Source organism: Bubalus kerabau, chromosome 4, assembly GCF_029407905.1.
Source record: "Bubalus kerabau isolate K-KA32 ecotype Philippines breed swamp buffalo chromosome 4, PCC_UOA_SB_1v2, whole genome shotgun sequence".
Lineage (NCBI taxonomy): Eukaryota > Metazoa > Chordata > Mammalia > Artiodactyla > Bovidae > Bubalus > Bubalus kerabau.
In genome coordinates, this window is record NC_073627.1 from 10,519,982 (window position 1) to 10,542,061 (window position 22,080).

The window sequence follows — 22,080 nt, forward strand, 5'->3', positions numbered from 1 at the left end:
AGCCCAGACGTCCCGAGCTGTGACTTGAGGGCCCCCGGGAGCTCCTCTGAGGGAAGTGCACGGGGCTCATCCCCTCTCTGCTCTGGCAGGGGCTGGGGGACTAGGAGGAAGGGCAGGTGCCTCTGGGCTGCTTGGCCAGCTGACCTGTTCTTAAACCCAGTCAGGTGTCACCCCATCTGCAGGCTCAGGTGAAAGGGTAGCTGCTCCCCAGCCCAGGGCTCAGCTGGCCTGTTCAATGAGCAGCAGCTGTGACCTGAGCTCTGCTGGGCCTCCTGCCCTCTGGGCCCGTGGAAGGACGGGGAGGTGGGACGGTGGCCAGGACGTGGCTGAGGCAGCGTGGAGAGCGGGCAGTAAAGGCCCCGCGCTGTCTGGGAGGGGTGACAGGGGTGTCCAGTAGCGTCGGGGGGTAGGGTTGGGGGTGAGAACAGAGCCTGAGCACGGGCCTCACCAGAGAAGCCCGCTTCTCACCCTGCGGGCCACGCCGTGCACCGGAGACGGCCGCCGTCCCTACGGGCCCAGAGCACCAGGCGCCCTGCAGACCCTACTGGGCCTTTGCCTCCCATGGCAGCCTGGGCTGGGCCAACCTGGCCCCGGGGAGCCCGTCCCCACGGCCTTGTTCCCCGGACCCTGCGGGGCTGCTTCTCCCCCAGGTCAGCGGGCGGGGCCGAGAGTGGGCCCAGGGGGAGTCCGTCCTCCAAGGGAGCCCGTCCCCTTGTCCCGGGACTCCGAGGGCCTGCTTTTCCCCCAGGTCAGCGCGGCGCGGAGAGGCTGTGGTGGCGGCCGTGCTCACTTCCTGTCTGCACGTTTCCTTCTCCCTGCAGGCCTCTGGCTGTACCTGGCAGGGAGCAGCCTGCCCTGTCTCACGTTGATTGGCTCTCCTAATTTTGGGTACAGGTCGGTTCACCGGGACCTGGAGGCCCAGATCGCCATTGTCACGGAGAGCCGGGCCCTGCAGCAGCAGCTTCACCAGGTCGGTTGGGGCTGCGGGGCGGTGGGGGCGCAGTTGGGTGCCTGGGGGCTGTCTCCTGCTGGGGCCCGAGGGTGGGAAAGAACCGGGGTCCTCTAGTGTGTGCCGCTGGCCGGCCCCGAGGGAGGCCTGCTGCACCCCTCTGCCTGCACCTGGGGCATGCCCTTCCCTGGCAGGTGCTCTCCCCCACGTCTCGGGGGCGTTGTGTTTCCCTACATGGGCAGAGAACGCTTTGTTCTCACAGGGATGTGAATACGGCCCTGGTCCCAACCTCTTCTGAGACGGCAGATCAGTTCCTGGGGTAGGAGCCAGGGTCACACAGGACCTGTGCCCAGGTCTGTTAGGGAGCAGCTTTGGGCGGCCTGGGTCATTCTGATGACGACCCTCCCCCAGAGGTGCTTCAGAGTCTGGGGACGGAGAGGCAGGAGGTGGGGTTGCCACCCAGGTGGAAGGGGCACCCGGGGAGCCAGAGTCTCTGCAAGTGGAGACAGAAGCCGGAAAAAAGAGCCAACCCTTAGAATGACCTCAGAGGCCATGCAGACAGAGGTGGTTTGTTTGGAGCTGCGCCATGGTGAGGGCTCGGACTGTCCTGGTCCCAGACTGCTGTGCCTTCCAGTCAGCACGACGATCCTTTTGCGCTGAGAACTTCGATTCTATTTGTTTTCCTTCAGATCGTTTCACTGGGTAGTGATCTAGTTTGGGATCGACTCTGCAGGAGGTGGTGGAGGGGCTGCTTGGATGTGTGCCTGGCCAGGAGTGGGGGGCCCCTCGTGGTGCGTTTGTAGGGGCTGGTGGTGGGCAGGGCCCCATGGAGGCTGGTGCGCCGCCTGCCACCTCCCTGTGTCAGGGGATGGCGGTGGGGCAGGGCAGGCCCATTCCCAAGGTGTCTTGGAATTTCTGCATTGGTTTTGTCACACTTGTAATAGGATTTCTTTCCTTGCAGCTGTGAGAGGGGGAGGCAGGCACTTCTGAGAGCGAGGGGGTGGGGGAGGGGTGGTCCTAAGAGAGAACTTAATGCGCTTGATCTGGCTTGGTGGGCATGTTGTGTGGTCCAGCGAGGACCTCCCACTCCCCTGGGAAGAGACTCCCCGCGTGGCTCACGGGACCGCAGGCCTTTCTCTCGAGCTGGGGCTGGACAGTCAGTCACGGGGCGCGGGATCCCCAAGCCCCTGCTGCTGGCTGCTAGGGGCCCACGGTTGGGTGCCGGGTGGGCGGGGAGAGCACTGGGCTTCCAGGGACAGGAACGCAGCTCTGGTTCCCAGAGGGGCAGCGGTCTCAGCCTCCTTCTGCGATGGTGGTCTTTCCATTTAAAGTCAAGAATGAGTGCAGGTGATTTCTGCTTCTACGTGCATCTTTGTGTTCGATCACCTGCAGCAGCGCTGGTGGACTTTCGGGAACGCAAGCACAGCACCTGTGCACGTGAAGCCTGGGTGATCCTTTGGGTTCATGAATTTATGACCTTTACGACAAAGCCTCTCCAGGGGAGGTGCCAGCTTTCCTCCTGAGTCATGGGAGCGTAGATAACACCCCCGGAGGCCAGCCCTCAGAAGTGCAGGGGCTGTGTTAAGCCTTTATTCTTGTGTTTGGGAATTACTGTTGCGAAATCCTTGGAGCCTTTGTTGATGGACGAGGAAATGGTAACTGCCTGGTTCCCCGGGATCTGCCTCCTGTGATCTGGGAATCTTGTCAGTGACTGAGCGGGGCCCTGGTGCCGGGAAGGGCCTCACCGGGGCCGAGGGGAAGTGGCGGCGGTCGGGCTCTGGGCGACCAGCGGGAGACTCTGATCTGCTCAGCAGATCATAGATGCTATGGTCAGGCTTCCAGCAAACGCCCGCCGAGGTTCCAGTAGGGGCTGGCCGGCCTCAGGGTGCTGGGGTGAGAGGAGCAGCGGCATCTCCTGGACCTCGGCCTCGCTGCTGAGAGCTGGGTTTCCCAGACCTAGAGGGGTCAGGGTGCGCCTGGCCCCAGGGCTCTGGGCCTGGGGCTGATTGGGGGGAGCAAGTCTGTGCCCAGAGTCCTGGTGCTAGCCACTCTCCCCCCGCTCCCCGAGTAGGGGGACTGAACCCACATCCTGAATCTTGAGAAGAGTTGGGCCAGTTGTGGTCAGGAGCTGCTTCCCCAAATGACATATTTGGGATATTTTCTTTTTCTTCCCAAACCTGAGTCCCAGGGGCTTTTGTTGGGAGGGTGACAGTCCACACCACTGCAGCCCTTCAATTCTTTAGAGGCGTGCTCACCTCTGTGCCTTTAACATGCAGAAAGGCATTTCTGGATAACTCCTCCTGTGCACTTACATACCAGGACAACAGCCACCCTCCGGAGAGGCCCCTGTGAGGCCCGATCCTGGGACTGCCCAGCCGCACGACCTCCCCAGAGCCCAGAAAGTCCCTAAAACCCCGCTGCCCGGGGCCCTGCCATCAGAAGCCACCTCTGGAGTCCTCCTGGGGTCCCAGGGAAGGGCCCTGTCCGTGTGTCCATGGGCACCGGAGCGGGGAGATATTTTTATCCAGATCCACAGTCCTTCCCTTCACTTAGTACATACAATAAAAACTGAAAGCTTCCTGGTTTTGTTCGGGCAGCACGGTTCCCCACTGGTGACCTAGGGAAGCCTCCCTTGAACAGCATTGTGACCCCGAGCAGCTGACTTCCTTCTCCTTCCCTGTGCGGAGGCTGTGAGGAAACTTAAAGTGTTTCTGGTAATTTAATTGAGATCTTGGCTGCATATTCATTGGAAAAACATAAAGCTGGAGCCGGGTCTGTGGAGACCGCCACAAAGCAGCCCCTGGAGACCAAGGCCGGCTCCTCCGACAGGCCCGTCCAGCCGCGGTCAGTGGGCGGCACGGTCGGCTCGGACGCGAAGCGCCAGGGACCCAGGCCCCAGCCCGGCTCACAAGGGATTGAGCACGCAGGCTGTGCAGGAAGACGTGAAGTCGGGCACTAGATTTCCCCAGCCCTTGACGGGAAGAGCTGCGGACAGTCTGTCGTGTTCTGAGGGCGCCATGTCCCCCCCCTCCCGTCCTCACTGGGTCACAGGGGTTGGCCAGGGACACGGCTTCCGTTCCCACCCCCCAGAGGAGAGCGTCCGGCCCCCAGCAGGTCAGGGGGCGGCACCACAGCACCCCCCGGGGCTCCTGGTGCCAACATGGTTGGAGTGTTGGCACAGCCAGTGCTGAGGGAGCCTCACCGGGGCATGGGGTAGTCAGGGTTTCACAGATGAAGGGACACAAGGCTCAGAGAGGGAAGTCACAGCTTCTGACTGCTGCCTCTGCCTCGGGAAAGCTTCGAGGGTGTCGTGTTTTAAAAGAGAGGCAGTTTCTCCTCTCAAAGATTTTTTTATTCGTTCGTTCATTGTTGGCTGCACTGGGTCTTCATGCTGGGTGCGGGCTTTCTGCGGTGTGCAGAGCAGGGGCTGCTCTCTGCTGCCATGGCTTCTCTGGTCGCGGGGCGCAGGTTCCAGGGCGTGGGCCTCGCTGTCCCGCGGCACACGGGATCCTCCAGACCAGGGGTCGAACCCACGGCCCCTGTGCTGGCAAGTGGACTCTTAGCTGCTGGGCCGCCAGGGCAGTCCTCTTCTCGAACACCATGTAAGACAAGGCTTATGTCAGCGTTTTTAAACATGAAAGTAATATTCGTTCACTTTAAAATTGAAGGAAAATTAGAAGACGGTGACCCTGTCACCCACATATAGTCACTGAAATTGTTTCGGTTGTTCCTAGCCGGTCTTGGTCTGTGGGCTTACAGAGAGTGTTGCTTGGCTTTTTTCTTTTTAATGAAATCAGGACTGTGTTGTATCTGTTAATGCCCACCCCGTGTCTTGCACTGCCTTCCCATATCCTCAGGTCAGTGTTTCTCCAGGGCATGGGCAGCTCATGGTGAATGCTGGTGTGTCATATGGTTTGCTGTGTTTAATTAGTTGGCCGTTGGACATTTAGGTGCTTTCCAGGTTTTCTCCATCATAAATGTTGGCGTGATAAATGTGCGCATACAGAAATCTTAGTGCGTAGTTATTTTCTTGGGATAAACTCTTGCAAGCGGAGCTTTTCAAGGCTTTCGATAACCTGTTGCCAACTTGCTCTCCAGATGGGGACCTGGCCCCCCCTTTCCATCAGCCGTGTCCGGGAATGCCTGTTCCCTCGGCCTTCGTCAGCAGGGCTGATGACGTTACCACTTTCTGCCAGCTTGAGAGAAGAAAAACTGTGTCTCGTTTAAAAAAGGACCTTCATTATTTTAATTGCACTGTCTCATTTATCGAGGGTGCACTTTTAAATATTTCCTTCACCAGCTGAATTCCTTCAGCTCTAAATTGCCTGTTCCCCACGCACCTCGGTCTTCAAACTGTAGACACCCTGGCTTACTAGCTTTCCCAGGGATGTTTCACAGGGACGACCTGCGCCAGGGCCCCCGCGGAGCCCCAGGGCCAGCAGGCCAAGTGGCTGGTCCTGGAGCCGCCCCGTGACTCCTGGTTGTCCCTCTTCCCCAGGAGCAGGAGCAGCTCTACCGCAGGGCAGGCGTGGTGTCCTCTGCCACCTTTGAGCAGCCGAGCCGGCAGGTGAAGCTGTGGGTGAAGATGGTGACTCCGCTGATCAAGAACTTCTTCTGAGGACAGTAGGTACTGACCTTGGGTCACTAGGGGCCACAGCGGTCCTCTCCAGCTGGGGTCCCGGGGCCTCTCGCAGGGGCTTCAGGGCTCTCTGGTCCATCCTTGGTTACCTGCTTAGGGGTGTGTGTCTGGGGTCATGGGTGGTTATCGAAGGCTTGGAAGCCTGGTGCTAATGAGGTGGCCCTTTCACCCTCCGTCGGGTCCCAGGGCCGTGGTGGGGTCAGCGTGGTGGGACGTGTCTGTGCTCGCATGGGGGCCGGAGGCGGCCTTGGGGCCAGGGCCTCATGGCTGCCGGACACAGGGGTAGATTCTGTGCCCGCTGTCCGTCGCAGAGCACGGGGTTCTGAAGGCAGTGGGGGCGGAGGGGCAGCGCTCATGGTGGAGGCACCCGGGCTTGCTGCCTGGGCTGTGCAGGATGGACGGAGCCTCAGACAGTCTGTGACCCCGTCTCCCCGACACTCCTGGCTTGTGCTTGCAGACACGCGGTGGTCTCGGTGACTGGTGGCGGGACTCGCTCTGCCCACCCAGGAGCCTGCCGAGAGCCCCGAGGCCCCAGGCCACCAGCTGTGTCCCAGGGGGACAAGAGGAGGCCTCATGGGACGGCCCCCTGGGCTGCCACCAGGGGTGGGGTCTCTCCTGAGTGACCCTCTGGGTTCAGATCTCTTTAGACCCTGACCTGGCCCCAGGTGGATCAGTCTCGGGGTGGGACGTTCTGGGGCAGACTCCGCTGGTCCAGCCAGGCGGAAGGGCTTGTGGGGGAAGGAGAGCGAGCAGGCGGGAGCACAGGGTGGAGGCTGAGCAGCCGAGCCTGGCCCGTGCTGGCCCCGTGTGTGTCCTGGGGTCATGGTTCTCTCCTCAGTCTCACTTTAAAAGGTTGCATTTTCTCACTTCATTTTTTTTCTCAACATTTTTATTACTTTATACTTGATTCAAATAACACAAAAATTCAGAGAGTAAAAAAATGCTTAAAGGCAGAGATGCAGCTGCTTTCCTTTCCCCCAAGCTGCCTCTTCTACCTGCTGCTGTTTCTCTCTCCCTGGGGCCGCTCCTCCCCTGCCCCTGGGGTCTCCGGGAGCAGATTTCAAAAACCTCCCAGCCCGGTGTGGCCCACTCCGCACACCTTCAGGTGCTTGAAGAGAGGACTGGTGCTTCAGGTCCAGAGGGGAGGCCTCACGGCCCCAGGGCTTGGCCCTCACCCCTGGCAGGGGTGGGGTGCTGGCAGGGGGTTGGGGGTGGGGGGAGACAAATGGGATTCCAGACCCTCTTGTGTCTCCCTGCGGAGGGCTGGCGGCTCCGATGGTCATGTTTGCGCGTGGGTCCTGGGAGGCCGGGACTCCGGGGCTGGGGGCACCCCATTTGAGCCTGGAACGGCCCTGGCCCCGCTCCCGGGCCCAGACAGGTCTGCCAGTTCTCCGGTGGGGAGTGGGGTGGAGCCTCGGCCACGCTGCCCAGGGGCAGCAGCACATCAGTTAACACTGTCTTCAAACCAGTTATTAAATTGTCCTGTGGACGATCAGAGGAGGGAAGCCAAAGGAATGTGCCAGGCACTGGGTTTCTGTTTGGAGGGAGGCTTTCGGTAAACAGCGTTTGCATTCCTGCAGGGGCTGTGGGCCGGGAGCGAGCCTGCGCCACAGCCGGGCTTGAGCAGTAGGCAGCCTGCTCGCTTTGTGTCTGCCGCCTGCCTTCACGACGGTCCTGAGGGAGGGGGCTTCCCTTCTCCCCCTGGGGCTTGCTGCAGTCTGGGCCCCTACCCTTCTCCCCTGGGACTGCTGCTGGGCTCACGGCACTTTCACATGCAGCACAGCGCTCGTCCCAGGCTCTATCTCTGAGACTGGATTGCAGCTCCAGGGTGAATCGTCTCACAGCATGGAGAGAATTTTGTCATCGACCCGCCGTGTGTGATGTAGCATGAATGACTGTTTTATTTCAGGTTCTGGAGGCAAAATTGGAAAACCTCCCCATTCTGTGGTTATCACCAGGGATTAGGATGAGTTGCGTGGTGGCCACCGGCAGGCCTATGTTCTCCAGTCAGAGTGGTGGCTCTCCTGTCCCTCCAGCCTGGACACCAAGGGCTACAGTGACCCCTTCTGGCCAGCAGAGGCGGTTGCCCGGCATCCAGACTGGCCAGAACCCCTGCTTCTGAAGGGGCGTGGATCCTCCAGGTCCCTGGGAGGGAGGATTTGAGGGACACTTTTCCTTCTCCCTCTCAGCCCCACCAGACCCAGGATTGTTGTAGATCATTGGCCTCAGAGGTAGGCCTTCGAGGACTGCTTCTTTACCCATGGATTGGATGAGAATCCTTGGAAAAAGGTTTTTATAAAACTTCAGGATCAAGGTGAACTTAGAAAACAAGGCCACATATCCCTTGGCGCGGGGAGTGTGGGGTTGGGGGGGCAGGTTCCTTTGCTTTTGAGCCACGAGACACTGAGGGTCCAGCTCATGAGTCCCCCCCAACCCCCCGCCCCCCACCGGAGTCTGTTATCTGGAGTTTGTGGGCCCTGCTCGCTGCCTTCCTTGTCCGCTTCTCGTTCTGTTTGCACCCATCCCCTGGGGCAGCCTTAAGGGCAGTGCAGCTGCTTTTCTGAACTACGTGCGTCGGCTTGGCCATGCCGAGTCAGGCAGGTCTGGGCTTTGCTGCTCTCGGTCCTGCTGAGGTCATTCTGGCTGCCAAAAGGGACACCGCCCCCCCAGCCGTCAGACGGGAGCCTTCCCGGGGCAGCTCCAGGAGCGGCACCAGGACGGCCACCTGCGCCTCTTGGAGCTCAGGGTGCAATGAGACGGGCCACCTCTCATCCCTTCTCTGCTGGCTTGTGGGCAGGCTGTGTGTGGAGGGCGTGGGGGGCCACCTTTCCTGAACCTTGTCTCCTGTGCTAGAAGCACGGGGCTCTGGCCTTCCTGGCGCCCACTGCCATGCTCAGCCCGGGTCACAGTGCCCGAGGACACACTCACCCCAGGGTTTCTTGGCTGCTGAGCAGCCGGCCCTCTTCTGCTGACTTGGTGTCCTTCATTTTCCGATTCTGATTCCTAGATGGTGGGTGGGTTAGGCTGTGTGAAATTTCTCTTATTTCTTGAGGTAGGCCTGTATTGCTGGGATCTCCTGGAAGTCTTAGCACTGGTTTTGCTTCATCCCACAGATGTTGGAAAGTGGTGGTTTTATTTTTGTTGTCTCCAGGTATTTCCTGATCTCCTTCCTAGCACGTGATGCCTCCTGCTGAACGTTCCGTGCGCTTGAAAAGAATGTACATTCTGTTTTTGGATGGAATGTGCGCTAGTTATCTAGAGAGTCCAACTGGTCTGATGTGTCATTTGAGACAACTATTTCCTTATTGATTTTTCTGGGTGATCTGTCCATTGTTGTAAATGGGTGTTAAAGCCCGTTGCTGTTAATTGTTACTGTCTTTCTCCCTTTGCACCTGTTAACGTTTGCTGTATGTGTTTAGGTGCGTCTGTAACGGTTACATCTTCTCGTATTGCTCCCTTTATTATATGACGCCCTTCTTTGTCTATTATGGACTTTGCTTTAAAGTCTGTTTTGGTGGCAACAAGTGAGCACTGTTGGGGAGAAGGCGGGAGCTGAAGGACAACAAAGATGCTGCCCAGCAGTGAGCACGTTCACTGTGACCTCTCAGGGCACATACACGCGTTCACAGTGGTCCCTCCGGTTCCCAGCAATCTCAGAAAGTGGGCTGTCGACAGGGCAGCACTGGAGGTGCATGGAAATGCAGTGGAAACAGATTGTTTTTCAGATTTCTGGGGCAGGGAGGAGGCATTACCATAACTGAGGGAGGTTTCCTTCCTTCGGAGAAGGAAGAAGAAGGAAGAACGCTGTGGGGGCCAGTGCCTGTGGAGGAGGCAGCTCCGGTTTATACGGGACGGGACGCCCTCCCCTTGGTGGTGGGTGTTTACATGTAGCATCAGGCCCGAGGGTGGGACTGCCTCCAGCTCTAACCCTCCAGGCCACTGCTGGAGGAAGATTAACCCAGCTGCCCCTGTAGGAAGACAGGATTTGGGGGTTTGGTTCCTGGGATGTTCCTCCAGCTGCTGGGAATCCGGGCCTCGCCCCCAGGCCTGTGCCAGGCCCCTGGTGGCCATCAGGCGCTGAGCTGAAGGCCAGCTCAAGTGAATCAGACAAGCCTGGCTCAGTAGCATCATTGTTTTAATCCTATCCACCCCACCCCGATTAGTCCAGATGTGCGTGCTATGAAGTGCCTCGATTATTTAGGAGAACAAAAAGCAACCATCAGTTCCTGTGAAAATAAATGGCAGTTGCAGGACTGGGACCTCAGCTGTGAACCTGAAGCTGCAGTCAGGACCCGGCCCAGGGCAGCGTGGGCCTCTCTCCAGCTAGACCTGGAGGAGCAGCGCCACGGCCGCTAGGATCCACTTCGCTGCCTTCTCCTTGGTTTTCAGGTTAAAGGTCCAGACGTAGGTGGGACCGCGGATGCGTGTTTTGTACACAGGACACTCATAGATGTTCTTGGTCTCCATGCGGTCCACAGGGATGGCCTTGATGAAGATGACGGGCATGGCTGGCGTCAGCTCTTTCAGCCGCGCTTCGGCGATGACTCCGGTCTGGGTGTCCCAGCGAGCTCCTGCAGGGATGGCACACCCGAGGGTCAGGGTGGTCCGTGGTGAGGTGACTGGTTCCCGTCTGTCGCTCTGGCAGGGAGGGGCGGGGCCTGGCTCACACCCCCACCCCTGCAGCAATGTGCCGAGGCCGGACTGGCACTGGGATCACCACACATGGGGCTGCGAGCAGAGGGCGTGGGGGGGGGGGGGGGGGCGTCTCGCTGCCAACGTCCAACGGAGGGCCCAGCCCTGAAGCCCTGGGCTCCACCGTTTACATTTGTGGTGGTGTTGGAGCCTCATGTGTCAGCCTTATTGATTCAGGGGCAGGAAACTAACTCCAGCTAAAAGTGACCGATTAGAGCTCCCCGCTCCCCTGTCCCTGTGGCGTCTGTCCTGTCCATGCGCAGTAAACGTGTAGACGCACATTGAACTGTTGCCGCCTTGAACCAGACTTATTTCTACTCACCCTATTTAATGACGCTGAGATTTCCTGTAATTCCACAATAAACATGGAGAACGTCTGCTGCTGTGCTTATCTCTGGGGATGTGGGCGCGGGGGGGAGGGGGCCTGACACCCCCCCTTAGGTACGGGGGTGACATCTGTCGCGGGGGAGGGGCTGGCACTCAACTCAGAGCGGTCCTGTCCGGCTTCGCTTGGTGCAGGACGGGGTGGGGACTGAGTGAGCGCCGGCCTTGAGCCCCCCGCGGCTGCTGGGACCTGGCCACGTGATGGCTCTCACGGGGCTCCGAGGAGGGCGGGCTGCCATGCCCTTGGGTGTGGGGTGGGGCTGGCTTCTGGCCCTCGGCCCTCAGAAGAAGGCACACCAGTCCCAGGCTCCAGGGCCCTGCGCCGCCAGCCCCAGCTACCTTCCATGAAGAGCCCGTAGACGTAGGAGCCCTCCCGGGGGGGCGCAGTCATGTCCTCCCGGTTCTTCTTGGTCACCTCCACGGACAGACACATCTTGTCCAGCGGCCACTCGTTCTTCCTGGCCATGGACTGCATGATGGCCGTGAGGAAAGACTGGGGGTTGAAGAAGCCGGCCAGCCACACGGTGGTGGGCAGCGCAAAGTCTGTGGTCCAGGCCTCGAGCTCCTGGAGGGGCGGGGCGGGGGTGGGGCCGAGCTGAGGGTGCGGGCGGGGCTGAGCTGGAGCCACCCCGCCCCCACACCGCGGTGGGCAGCGGGGCCTGGCCGCCTGCCCGGGGTGCCCCCTCACTGGGCGGGGGGCGCTCAGTGTCAGAGGCTCGAGTCTGAAAGGCTGCTGCTCCTATCCCTGGTCCCCCCCAGGAGGTGGCCGCCCCAGTGGGTGTTTCTGGAGCCTCTTGGACCTGCTGGGAGGGCCTCTGCATCTCTGGCCACAGGAGCTGCTCACACCTCGAGCTCACCCTGGGCTTCCTTCAAGGGGAAGTGCCTGCACTCTGAGGCCTGTCTCCCTGAGGTGTGGCCCAGGCGCTTTCGGCCCTGCTCTGACCGAGGCCGGGCCAGCGGGGACCTCGGCGCACTCCCGCTCCCCAGCCTTGCTCTTCAGGCCCTGGGGACGGGTTTGCTGAGCGCGCAGTGGCTCCCCGGAAGCCTGTCCTTACCCTGATGCGGAGCAGTAGGTCAGCGTACCAGGCCGCCAGGCCCATCATGGAGGGGTAGGCCCGGGCCACCCAGGAGTCGGGCACAGTGTCATAGAACAGGGCTGTGGACAGGTCCTCCATGTCGGTTGTGATGGTCAGTTCTCCCTGGGGTCACACAGTCGGGGGTGCTGGGGCACTTAGCAGTGACGCAGACCCAGGCATCACTGGCCCTGAGGCGCCCACTTCTCCAGCCCAGGGACCTCGAGGGTGCGTCTCAGTGGCCTCAGGCTCATCGGCCCGTGGCCGAGGGTGGTCAGCCCGCATCTAGGTCCCGCCCCGGGTCCTGCCGCCCCGTTCTGACCTTCAGCCCCAGGTTCAGCTCCTTCAGCGAGCGCCGCATTTCATTGGTCAGGATGTTCATCCTCTCACATTCCTGGAAGGCGACCACCACGTAGGGGGTCTTCTCGGCGGCCTTGGCCATGATCTCGGCCATGTTGAACGTCTCCGGGATCTTCTCCAGGATCTCGTCCAGCACGGCCTTCACCTGGAAGCCAGTCCCCAGCCGGCTCGTGTCACTGGGCCCCAGCCCTGCCCCAGTGCCAGGCCAGGGCACTGCCCTGAAGTTCACCTCCAAGCCCGGGAGCGAGGCAGGCGGAGTTGCCAGGAAAAGGGCATCGTGGGGGTGCAGCCCCAGGCTCCACTGGGGAAGGGAACCTCGGTCTCATTGTCAAGGCCATCTGGCTGTGCCCTTAGGAGCATCACCGCTCTACCCAGCGCCTTCCGACGTCCTGAAGATGCCTCCCTCCCCCATCAGGTCACCCGGTGGTCATGGGGTCATGACCCTGTCCTTGGTGGGAGCTGTCTGCAGGGACGTGCTGGTCACACCCTCTCAAGGGGTGGCCCCCATGGTGGTCCCTTACACCAGTGCCCACCCGTAGACCTCTGGTCAGTCATTGGAGAAAAGGTCGTGGGGCTTCATAGCACCGAGGCTCCGCTCCAGTCAAGAATCTTGACTTCCCCGTGCTGGCGGGGCAGGGCAGGGCAGGGCAGGGCCGAGGTTCAGAGCCCTGGGGAGGGAGGCACTGTGTGGGGATGGCGCTCTCTAGCTCAGCGCTCGGTGCTTAGAGGTGCTTAGTTTGGGGCCGCAGCAGCCAGCTTGTAGGTTCCCTGCCGGGTGGGGGTCAGACACCCACCTTCTCCTCGCGGGAGACCCCAGTGCCAGGCCCCGAGTCTGTCTCCTTGGGCTGCATCTCCAGGACGGTGCGGAACAGCTTCTCCGAGGTGACCGTCAGGAAGCCGATCTCTGCATTGGGATGCAGGCCGTACAGGTAGGGGCTCTCGGGGGGCAGGTTCTCATCGATGTATTCGTGGTATCCCTGCAAAAGGGGGGCTAGGTGAGCAGGGAGAGCCGCGTGAGCTGGAGCCTGCATCGTCCTCGTACGAAGCCTCGTTTCCCAGAACCTTCCGTCCACCCCTTGCCCTCTGGGCCAACCCCCTGTTGGGGCTGCCCCCCCACTGCAGAGAGGGCGTTTCCCCTCCCGCTTTGTGGAGGCTGCCTCTCAAACCCTCTTTGTGGGTCGCCTGCCCGCTGGCTTCCTCCTGGAGGGTCTGTCCGTAAGGTCTGTGACGGAGGCCCTCGCCAGGGAGCCCACGGGCCAGCACTCCTCTGTTGCTCTGCCTCCCGGAGGGCGCCCGTGTCTCACGTGTCCCCCCATCCCTGGAGGGCGCTCTCCTTACCTTGTAGTCCAGGTTGAGGGGGATCTGAAAGCCTGGGGCCAGCAGGATCTCCCCTTCCAGCATCTCCGCCCGGATGTACTCCGCCAGGTAGGTCCTGCAGAGCCGGCGGTCCCAGTCGTCCGTGATGTGGCCGCCGTACATGATCTCCCCGAAGAGGTAGCGGAGGTCGTCCCAGGGCACCTTTGAGGGGACGGCTGCCATCAGGGGGCCTGCCAGGCCCTCATGTGGTCACCCTTGCCCCTTCCTCCCCACCCGCTCTGCAGGGTCACCCACTACCCTCGGTCACCAGGCCCAGGGCTGGCCATGCCTCCCCTCTGACTCCAGCCAGCAGCTAAATGGGATCAGCCCCTCCTCGACCCTCTTCCCATGAGGGGCTCTCCAGCCTCCACCCCCTCTCCCCGGCCCTGTGCCCACCCCTCCTCCACGCTCTCCCTTGACATGAGTCCCCCGGCACCGGCACTGAGTCCCCGCAGGCCCACCCCACCCCCGCAGCCTGCCTGTCCCCCGCTCCCTTTTTTTCCACGTGGGGCCGGAACAGGGAGCTGCCTGTGACCCTTCCCTTCACCGCCATCTCCAGCTCTCCATGGACAGAGTGTTGGCTCTGGGGCACTGGCGATCTTTTTGGCCACGCAGTCCAGTTCTTCCTGTCTTCACAGTCTAGTGGGTCTTTGGCTGACCCCACCCACAGGGCCCTGGTTCCAAGCATACTCCAGTAGCCTTGCCCACGCGGGCTCCTGTAGCAGAGCCAGCTCCAGCAAGTACCCTCCCCCCGATCCCAAAGCCTGGTTCTGCCCTGAGGGAACCCGACCAAACTAGGCAGCACACAAAGCATCCCCCAGCTGGTGGCCAGGTCTCTCCGCGCATCCCTCGGCTCTGCCCCAGCTTCCACGCTATGCCCTTGGCCTGGGGTGCCGCTCCTTTGGCCACCACGTGCCACGACTGCACTCCTCTGAAGCCACTTGGGTGCAGATCTCCCCCACCCCCGACAGTGCTGGGAACCTGTCCCCTCCCTGCTTCTCGTCCCAGTGCGTAGCTGCTCCTCCTGCAGAACGCTGTCCAGCAGTGAGAGTCACACGGGGACGCCACGAATGAGACTTCCGATTTTCCAGCAGCCACTTAAGTGGAAAGATTGTTCCGGCAGGCACTCAGCACCAAAATTATGAATGAGGTATTTCACTTTTTTTTGTTAGCTTTGCACCAAGCTTTTGAAACCCAGAGTGTCTTGTGCCCCTCTCTTGAGACATGCTGTGCATCACATGTACCACACGGCCTGGGACCTCGCCGCACACACTTATTTTCTCTGAGGATTGCAACTCCTTAGGGGCAAGGTGGGCATTGATGCAGCTCCTGCAGTGCGCTGCCTGCGTGGCAGCTGGCTGCCAAGAACAGACAAGTTAACTGAATAAGAACTTGTTGACTTTTTTTTTTGGGCCGAGTCGCACAACATGTGGGAATCTTAGTTCCCCAACCAGGAATCAAGCTCAGACCGTCGGAGGTGAGAGCATGGAGTCCCAACCACTGGACCACCAGGGAAGTCCCAAGAACTTGTCTTGGGACTTCACTTGTCTGGTGTGCTCTCATGAACTTTGACTTGGAACACTAATCTCCTCTTCGTTGTCATCTGTGACTCTCACTTTTTCTCTCTGCTTGGTTATCTTGAGTATGTGCTGAGCTGCTTTCTCTGCATTCTGTGTATTTGCTTCGGGGACAGCTTCTGTTTCTCCTGCCAAGTGGGGTCGGGTACACCCCACGCTCTGCCTCCCTGGTCTCCGCAAACGGCCTCTTGGCGGGACGGCCCTTCCCCGCGGGTCAGGTTGGGGGTCGGTGGGACTGACCCCCGGGGGCGGGTGCTGTGTGCCCACCTGCCGGATGGAATCCCCGGAGCGCTGCTCAGAGACGAGTTGCCAGGCCTTGTCCCTCGAGTCCAGGTTGACTTTCTCAGAGTTGGGAGGACGGATGGGCTGTGGGTGGCGGGTGACCTCATCGCAGGTGTTTACTCAACGTTGTCTCCCTGGGGCCATGGGCTGGAATGAGGGACAGTTGGGCCTTGCAGGCCTGGGGCCCAGGCCTGAGCATACGCTGCTGAGCGGGACGCCGAGCGTCCCTCACGCCGGCGGTCATGGGAGCACACGGTGTGCATCCTGAAGTGGTTTCTTAGGTTCTGTGTGTCACGAGGGAAGCTTCTGCGTAAGCGTCGTTACAAGCTCCCAGCACCACTCCTCCTCCCACTCGAATCTCCAGGAGGGAACTCCTCTGACGAAGCTACTGGATGATGCAATTCTTCCTCCACGTCTTCCTGCGTCTGTTGACTTGTGCTAGTGTGGTAAGATGTGCTGCTGGCGTGCAGCTCAGACCCTGTCGCAGGTGAGGTGACCCCCACCCTCACCAGCACCTGCAAATGGAGACTGCCGTCCCCTTCCCCGAGGAGGGCCGGCTTCCACCCGGTGTGCCCTCCTGCTTTGTCTGGGGTTGGGTGTTTTGCCAGGAACTGAGCAAACAAACAACATTCCAGTCTCAGGCTTGGGTGGCGGCCGTCCTGGGAGGTCCGCTTCCTCCAGGGTCTGAGGACAGCTGGCCCAGGTCTCCCCTCTTCCCAGTGCATCTGAGCTTTCTTACGATGGGCGGGGGGTATTCTCCACCCCTTGTCTCTTAGCTCTCAAAGCTTGGAGGGGGTGCTCTGAGCCTCAGGCCTTCAGACATCCTTGGGGCGGTTGTCTCGGCCCTCAGGCACTGGGCCCAGCAGTCTGGGTGCCCTGGGAGCCTCGTGGGCCAGCAGAACGTCCACCGCAGTCAGCGTAGGAAGGTGCTGCCGTGCAGGAGTGCGGAGGAGCCCAGGGTTTATGGGGTCCCCTTCTGCCGCCTCCTGGTGGGGGCTCACAGAGACAGATCCTGTGCCAGGGCCCCGCTCCACGTGGGAGATCCCGAGAAGAGCGCAGTAGGCCGGAGGCTGGGCGGCTCTCGGTTCCCCAGGCCGTGGCCGCCTCTGGCTTTGGTCACGTGTGGACTCACCCCACCTCAGGCCCACGCCCGCAAGTCCCCCCTCTGTGCCACAGACAGGCCAGCTGGGGCCCTCTGGCCAGAGTTCCTGGCTGAGCTGCCTCTCTGCAGCCCTCATGGCGGCTTTCATAGCGCTTCACACGTTTGTCTCCGTTTTCAACAAGAACGAAAGGAAGTGCTCTGTGTCTCCAGAGAGGTTTTTTTTTGGCCTGCCCTCTGATCTTTTGTTCTGCCTCCAGACACTGACCGGGGAGGCCTGCAGCCCCCGAGGCCCTTCTTCGGCTTCTCCCAGTTCACCACACTGCCCAGGAGGCTGGCCTTTCTGGGGGAATCCCTGTTCAGGTGCAGGATGAGCGGGTTCCCAAAGATGCTGACCCTCGTGGAGTCATAAAAATTGCCAGACAGCTGAGGACTGCTGGAGGGGCCGACCAGGGCCTGGGTGCTAACCATGCTGTCAGTCGGGTGGGGTCACGAGGAGCCTCATGCAGTCAGGTTTCCTTTGGCTTATGGACCCGAGGGAACGTCTCTTAAACATAAGACAGAGCAATGGAAAGGGCGGGCGGGCGGGCGGGCACCAGATTGGCCCTTACCTTGGGGTTGGCTTCCAGGTAGTTGTAGAGCACGTTGATGGAGATGGTGAGGTCCCCGTTGTTGAAGGGGTACGACCGGTTCCAGCCCTGGGCCCCGAACTTGCGCCTCTCGGCCACCACGGCGTGGAAGTAGCACAGGGCGAAGAGGATGCACTTGAACTCGATCTCCTTGGTGCACATCTCCAGCGTGTCCTGCGGGAGGACACACCCGGCTCAGGTGGGGTCCACACAGGCGCCCCGGCGGGGCCAGGCCATCTTTGCTGGCTGCTTCACGGGCAGTGCAAGGTGGGTGGAGGATAGGGGTGGGCCCTAAGGCCACTGACTGCTCTGCGCTGGTCTGTAAAGTCGAGTAGAGAATGCTTGCTTGTCTTTGCTTTGAATGCAGCTGTATCACGTAAGTGTAGGATACAAGTCAAATTACTGATACTTCTTCCTAATAAAATATTCCCCAATATAATTCCTGTGCAATTATTAACATTTCTTCATCGTCTACACACCCCAGACTCTCCAAAAACAACCTGTGAAGGGGGAGGGGATGTTTAGCAAAGCCTTTCTGAAAGCAGGTGGCCCCAGGGAAAGGCAGACTCAGCCCTGAGTCTGAATGCTAGTTCTCTCTGGGCAGGTGAGATTTTAACTGGTCTTTGTAGGTGGCTCTGAGCAGAGAGGCTTCTGGAAGCTAAGCGGTGTCCTCCTCCCCGGCTCAGGCCTGCGAGCACCACCCGGAGGCCAAGTGCTCTGTTGGGGCGGCAGGCCTGGGGCCAGAAAGCCAGATCAGGGGCAGACATCTGTCGAGGGGTCCCAGTGGGGAAAAGTGCCGGTGAAAAGCATGGGAGGGGTCCCAGGGGAGGGGTCCCACCTGCGTGAAGAGGTCCAGGGCCTTGTGCAGGTTGGCGTACATGCCCGTGGGCGGCTCGTTGGTGATCTTGATGGCGTTCTCCAGGATGCCCTGGGGGATGATGTGGCTCTCGGGGCTGGGGGCCGGCTCGGCGCTGATGAACACGCGGTAGTCGTCGTGGCTGCCGGTGCTGTGCCGCTCCAGCTTCTTGTCCAGGGTGCTCAGCCACCGGGCCACCAGGTGGATGTTCTGCAGCCAAGACCAGGGCTCAGCGCCCGCACGCTCCTCCCCAGAACAGGCCCCTCCACAGCGGCCCCGACCCTGCCGTCTGCCCTTCCCTGGGGCGCTGGCCACGCTGGGTCATCTCACCCAGTGACTGAGGCCCCGGAGTCGAGGCTGGTGCTCAGTTAATTCAGGGCCTCCAGCCTCGGTGAGTCTTTCCCACCCTCCACCCAGCATCAGGGCTGAGATTACATGGTCCCCGCCCCTCCTCTGAGAGGCTTGGGTGGAAAGCAATGACCTGGAGAAAAGGCTACCCTCGTGCACTGTTGGTGGGATTGTAAATTGGTGCAGCCCCTGTGGGTAGCAGTTTGCAGGTTCCTCGCAGAAAATGAAGCATAGAACTATGTTGTGACCTAGCAACCCCAATTCTGGACATTTATCCAAGAAAATGAAAACGTGATTCCAAAAGATACACGTAGCCGTGTTCACAGCAGCCTTGTTTACAGCTGCCAAGGTGTGGAAGCAACCTAAGTGCCCGTCAGTAGGTGAGTGGATAGAACAGAAGCACAGCAAAACATGAAGGAACGGTGAGCACTGGATAGGGTGAATATGTGGGTAAATTTAAAAATATCTCTTGACTGTAACAAGCAATAATGTATCATGGGATTTAAAATATAAAATCAGAGTGCATGATAATATCAAAAAAGATGTGTATATATGTGTGTAACACACACACACACACACACACAATGGAATATTACTCAGCCCTAAAAAAAAATGAAATTTTGCCATCTGCAACAACATGGCCAGTCCTAGAGAATATGCTTCGGTGAAAGAAGTCAGACAGAGAAAGACAAATACCATATGATTTCACTTACGTGTGGAATCCAAACAACAAATGGACAAACGTAAGAGAGTCATAGATGAAACAAACAGGTGGTTGTCAGAGGGGTGGTGGGAGGAGAGAAATGGAAGGGCGATTACGAGGCGCAGATTTCCAGTTACAAAACAGATGAGTCACGGGCATGGTGGGGAAGGTGAGGTAATGTCTTTCCTGACAGATGGTAACTGGACTTGCAGTGGAGGTCGTTTTTGTAAAAGAAAATGAACTAAGAGAAGGACTTAAACCCGGGGTCCCCACACAGGGCCAGGCCAGGCCCCGTGGACTGAGGTCTGCCCTGCTGCAGGGTCTGTCAAACCCAGGGCGGGCCTGCAGTGGGGCCAGCGGGGACCAGGGTGGGGGCTTGGACAGGCTGCAGGGCCAAGGAGGGGCAGTTGAGCTTGCACAGGGGAGGAGGCGGGATGTCTTTCTCACTGTTGAAGGATCCACACTTGCATCACCAGGACAGCGGTGACACCCCAGGCCACCTGCTGACCAGGCAGAGCCATGCTTGGTGTGGGCGACTCCTGCCCCGAGCCCTGCTTCAGAGGCTGCAGGAGTCCCAGCCAGGCTGGTGAATGCGAATCCCTTCCTTCTGGCCTTCAGGCCAATCCCCTCGGGTGCTGAGGCCCTGGGGAGCCCTCCCACCAGGGGCACGGGCGTCCCTTACCCACAGGGGCATGGGCACCCTCTCCCCCGCACCTGTAGGATAACCCAGTGTCCGTTCTCTGCTGCCACGTCCAGGGCGTTCTCGGCCACCACCTCTTGTCCCTGCCCCAGGGACACGTTATGGAGTTTCCCGTTGTCTATGGTAAATCCCAGTTTTTTCCCTGAAGAAAAACAGGAAAAGCACGGGGAAGGCTGAATGACAAAAACAGATTCCGTGATCCACAGCTTGGAATTCCTACCCTCTTTTAAAATTTGACATAAGGTCAAAGTGTACCGCTTTGAAAGCCATCTCTAATAGGGACATGTCATAATTCGCAATGTTGTGCAACTGTTTCTCTGGTTCCAGGACATTTTCATCGTCCGAGAAGGAGACCCTGTACCCATCCCGCTGCCCCCACCCCCCAGCGTCTGGGGACCACTAATCTGCCTTCTGGCTCTATGGATTCGTCATTTCAGAGACAAGGAATTGTAGAACATGGCTCCTTGCCTCTGGCACAACGTTCTCTCTGCCGTCCATGTTGCAAGGGTGGGTCAGCGCTATTTTTTTATTGAAGGATAATTGCTTTACAGAATTTTGTTGTTTTCTGTCAAACCTCAACAGGAATCAGCCATAGGTATACTATATCCCCTGCCTTTTGAACCCCCCTCTCAGCTCCCTGCCATCCCACTCCTCTAGGTTGATACAGAGCCCCTGTTTGAGTTTCCTGAGACAGACAGCAAGTTCCTGTTGGCTTCTTTACATATGGTAATGCAAGTTTCCATGTCACTCTGTCCATACATCTCAGCCTCTCCTCCCCTCTCCCCATGTGCATAAATCTGTTGTTTATGTCTGTGTCTCCACGGAGCCTTTCATGGATTCGCCTCCGTAGGATCAGCCATTCATCAGCTGGTGGGCCTGTGGGCCAGAAGATCTGCCTTCTGACCGCTATGAGAGCCGGTCCCTGTGAAGTGTGTGTTTGGGAATGTCCCCGGGAGTGGGCGTGCCAGGCCGTCCGGCAGTTCTGTGTGTGACTTAGGGAGGGACCACCTGCCGTCTTTCCACCCCCTCGCAGCCCCACCAGCGGCACACAGGACCCTGGCAGCATTCCTTGCTGCATGTCAGGCACTTGCCCTGCTGCTGGGAGTGGAGGGGTCTCTCTCCATGCTTTGGACCTGTGATGCCTCCTCTTGCTGGCCACACTTACCCAGGGCTTCCACGTCCTTCAGGGGGTCGACCCCTGGGGAAAGGATGAAGAAGATGGGGGTGGAGGGGCTGCTTTCCTCGTAGGACTTGGAGAACTCGACGCTCCGGCCCTCCACGAACTTGCTGCCCATCTTCTCCTCCACAAAGTTCCTGAGGGGACAACACTCGGTCAGACCCGAAGGGGAGGGCCTGTTTCCCTGGGGGACTTTCTGAGGCAGAGAAGGGTCTCCAGGTGGAAAGCCAGTTTCTGCCGACGCCTCCTGTAAGCAGGGAGGCCATGTGTGGTGTTTGCTTGGGGCGCCCTTGGCTCCCGTCCACCTGCACGTGGACAGGTGAGAGGCTTTCGCCCCCACTTTCAAAGGTGTGCAGGGCCAGCCAGGACGGGACTCAAGGTGCCACGGCGTCCAGGTGACCACACCTCTGCTCCCAAGGAAGAGGCCTGTCCCTAGAGACTTCTTGCTTCTTGCACACTTCCTGTCCGCTCTCCAGACCCAGGCAGCAACAAGGAGCAGGACCCAGACCCATCTACGGGTCCTGGTGATCTCCCAGAGGCCCGCGGAGGAAGGACATGTACATTAGAGCCGCCTCGATGAGCTCCAAGGACCATAAAACATGCACCTTCAGGCAAGTCACAGAAAAACCCCAAATTCTCTTCACATAAGCACCTCTCTCTTCCAAGCCCCAGGTTCTGTGTTGACCCTGACAAGGCTGGGGTCAGTCGAGGTCCCTCTTAGGGTGACCCTGGGCATCTCAGCTCTCTGCCCCTGCCTCTTGACCAGAGGTGGCTGAGCTCACTTGTCTGAATGAACCACGGGAGCTAAACTTATGTCCAGTGTGGTCTTGGAAAGGACGGCAGCCTCCTTAAGAGATGACTCCCAAGGGGTCAGCGACCTGAGGCTCTGAGCATCGTGAAGACCCTCAGGTGGGCCTGGTCATGTCAAAGCATCCCTCGGAGTCAACAGGGAGTTAGCGGGCGGGCACCAGGTGGCCCTTCCTACTCCCGCAGGAGTGACATCTCTCATTGCACCCACCCCCACCCTGTAGTCTGGCCTTGACTGGCTTCTGCACAGACTCCCGAGTCGTTGCTGACCCCAGGCCGGGGGGTGGTTCCTGCTCAGTGCTGACCCCAGGCCAGTAGAGGGGTATTCCTGCTCAGTGCCAACCCCAGGCTGGGGGGGTTCCTGCTCAGTGCTGACCCCAGGCTGGGGGGGCTCCTGCTTAAGGCCTCCAGTCGTGTTCAGCTCCTGCCTTTGAAATCGACCTGGAACG

At 59.7% G+C, this 22,080-nt stretch overlaps 2 protein-coding genes across 8 annotated transcripts in view; one reads left to right on the top strand and one right to left on the bottom strand.

Moving 5' to 3' along the window:
• PGS1 (phosphatidylglycerophosphate synthase 1) overlaps positions 1-22,080 on the top strand; it is a 70,037-nt gene that overhangs the window by 26,026 nt on the left and 21,931 nt on the right. The window contains exons 8-10 of one of the 7 annotated variants that reach the window (XM_055575274.1): positions 822-970; positions 5,448-5,576; positions 9,978-10,657. In XM_055575274.1, coding sequence (XP_055431249.1) covers positions 822-970; positions 5,448-5,567 — 269 coding nt within the window. In that variant the 3' untranslated portion in view covers positions 5,568-5,576; positions 9,978-10,657. Of the gene's footprint in view, positions 1-821; positions 971-5,447; positions 5,577-8,739; positions 9,759-9,977; positions 10,658-22,080 lie in introns of those variants that run through there. The other 6 variants (XM_055575271.1, XM_055575276.1, XM_055575273.1 and 3 more) reach the window with 6 other exon arrangements.
• The window catches only part of DNAH17 (dynein axonemal heavy chain 17), a 98,537-nt gene continuing 86,295 nt past the window's right edge, over positions 9,839-22,080 (bottom strand). The window contains exons 73-82 of the mRNA XM_055575270.1: positions 20,813-20,961; positions 19,662-19,789; positions 17,879-18,106; positions 17,023-17,214; positions 13,436-13,615; positions 12,892-13,074; positions 12,060-12,242; positions 11,720-11,863; positions 11,004-11,229; positions 9,839-10,159 (exon numbers count right to left, since the gene is read on the bottom strand). Of these exons, the coding sequence (XP_055431245.1) occupies positions 9,912-10,159; positions 11,004-11,229; positions 11,720-11,863; positions 12,060-12,242; positions 12,892-13,074; positions 13,436-13,615; positions 17,023-17,214; positions 17,879-18,106; positions 19,662-19,789; positions 20,813-20,961 (1,861 nt within the window). The 3' untranslated portion in view covers positions 9,839-9,911. The remainder of the gene's footprint in view (positions 10,160-11,003; positions 11,230-11,719; positions 11,864-12,059; positions 12,243-12,891; positions 13,075-13,435; positions 13,616-17,022; positions 17,215-17,878; positions 18,107-19,661; positions 19,790-20,812; positions 20,962-22,080) is intronic.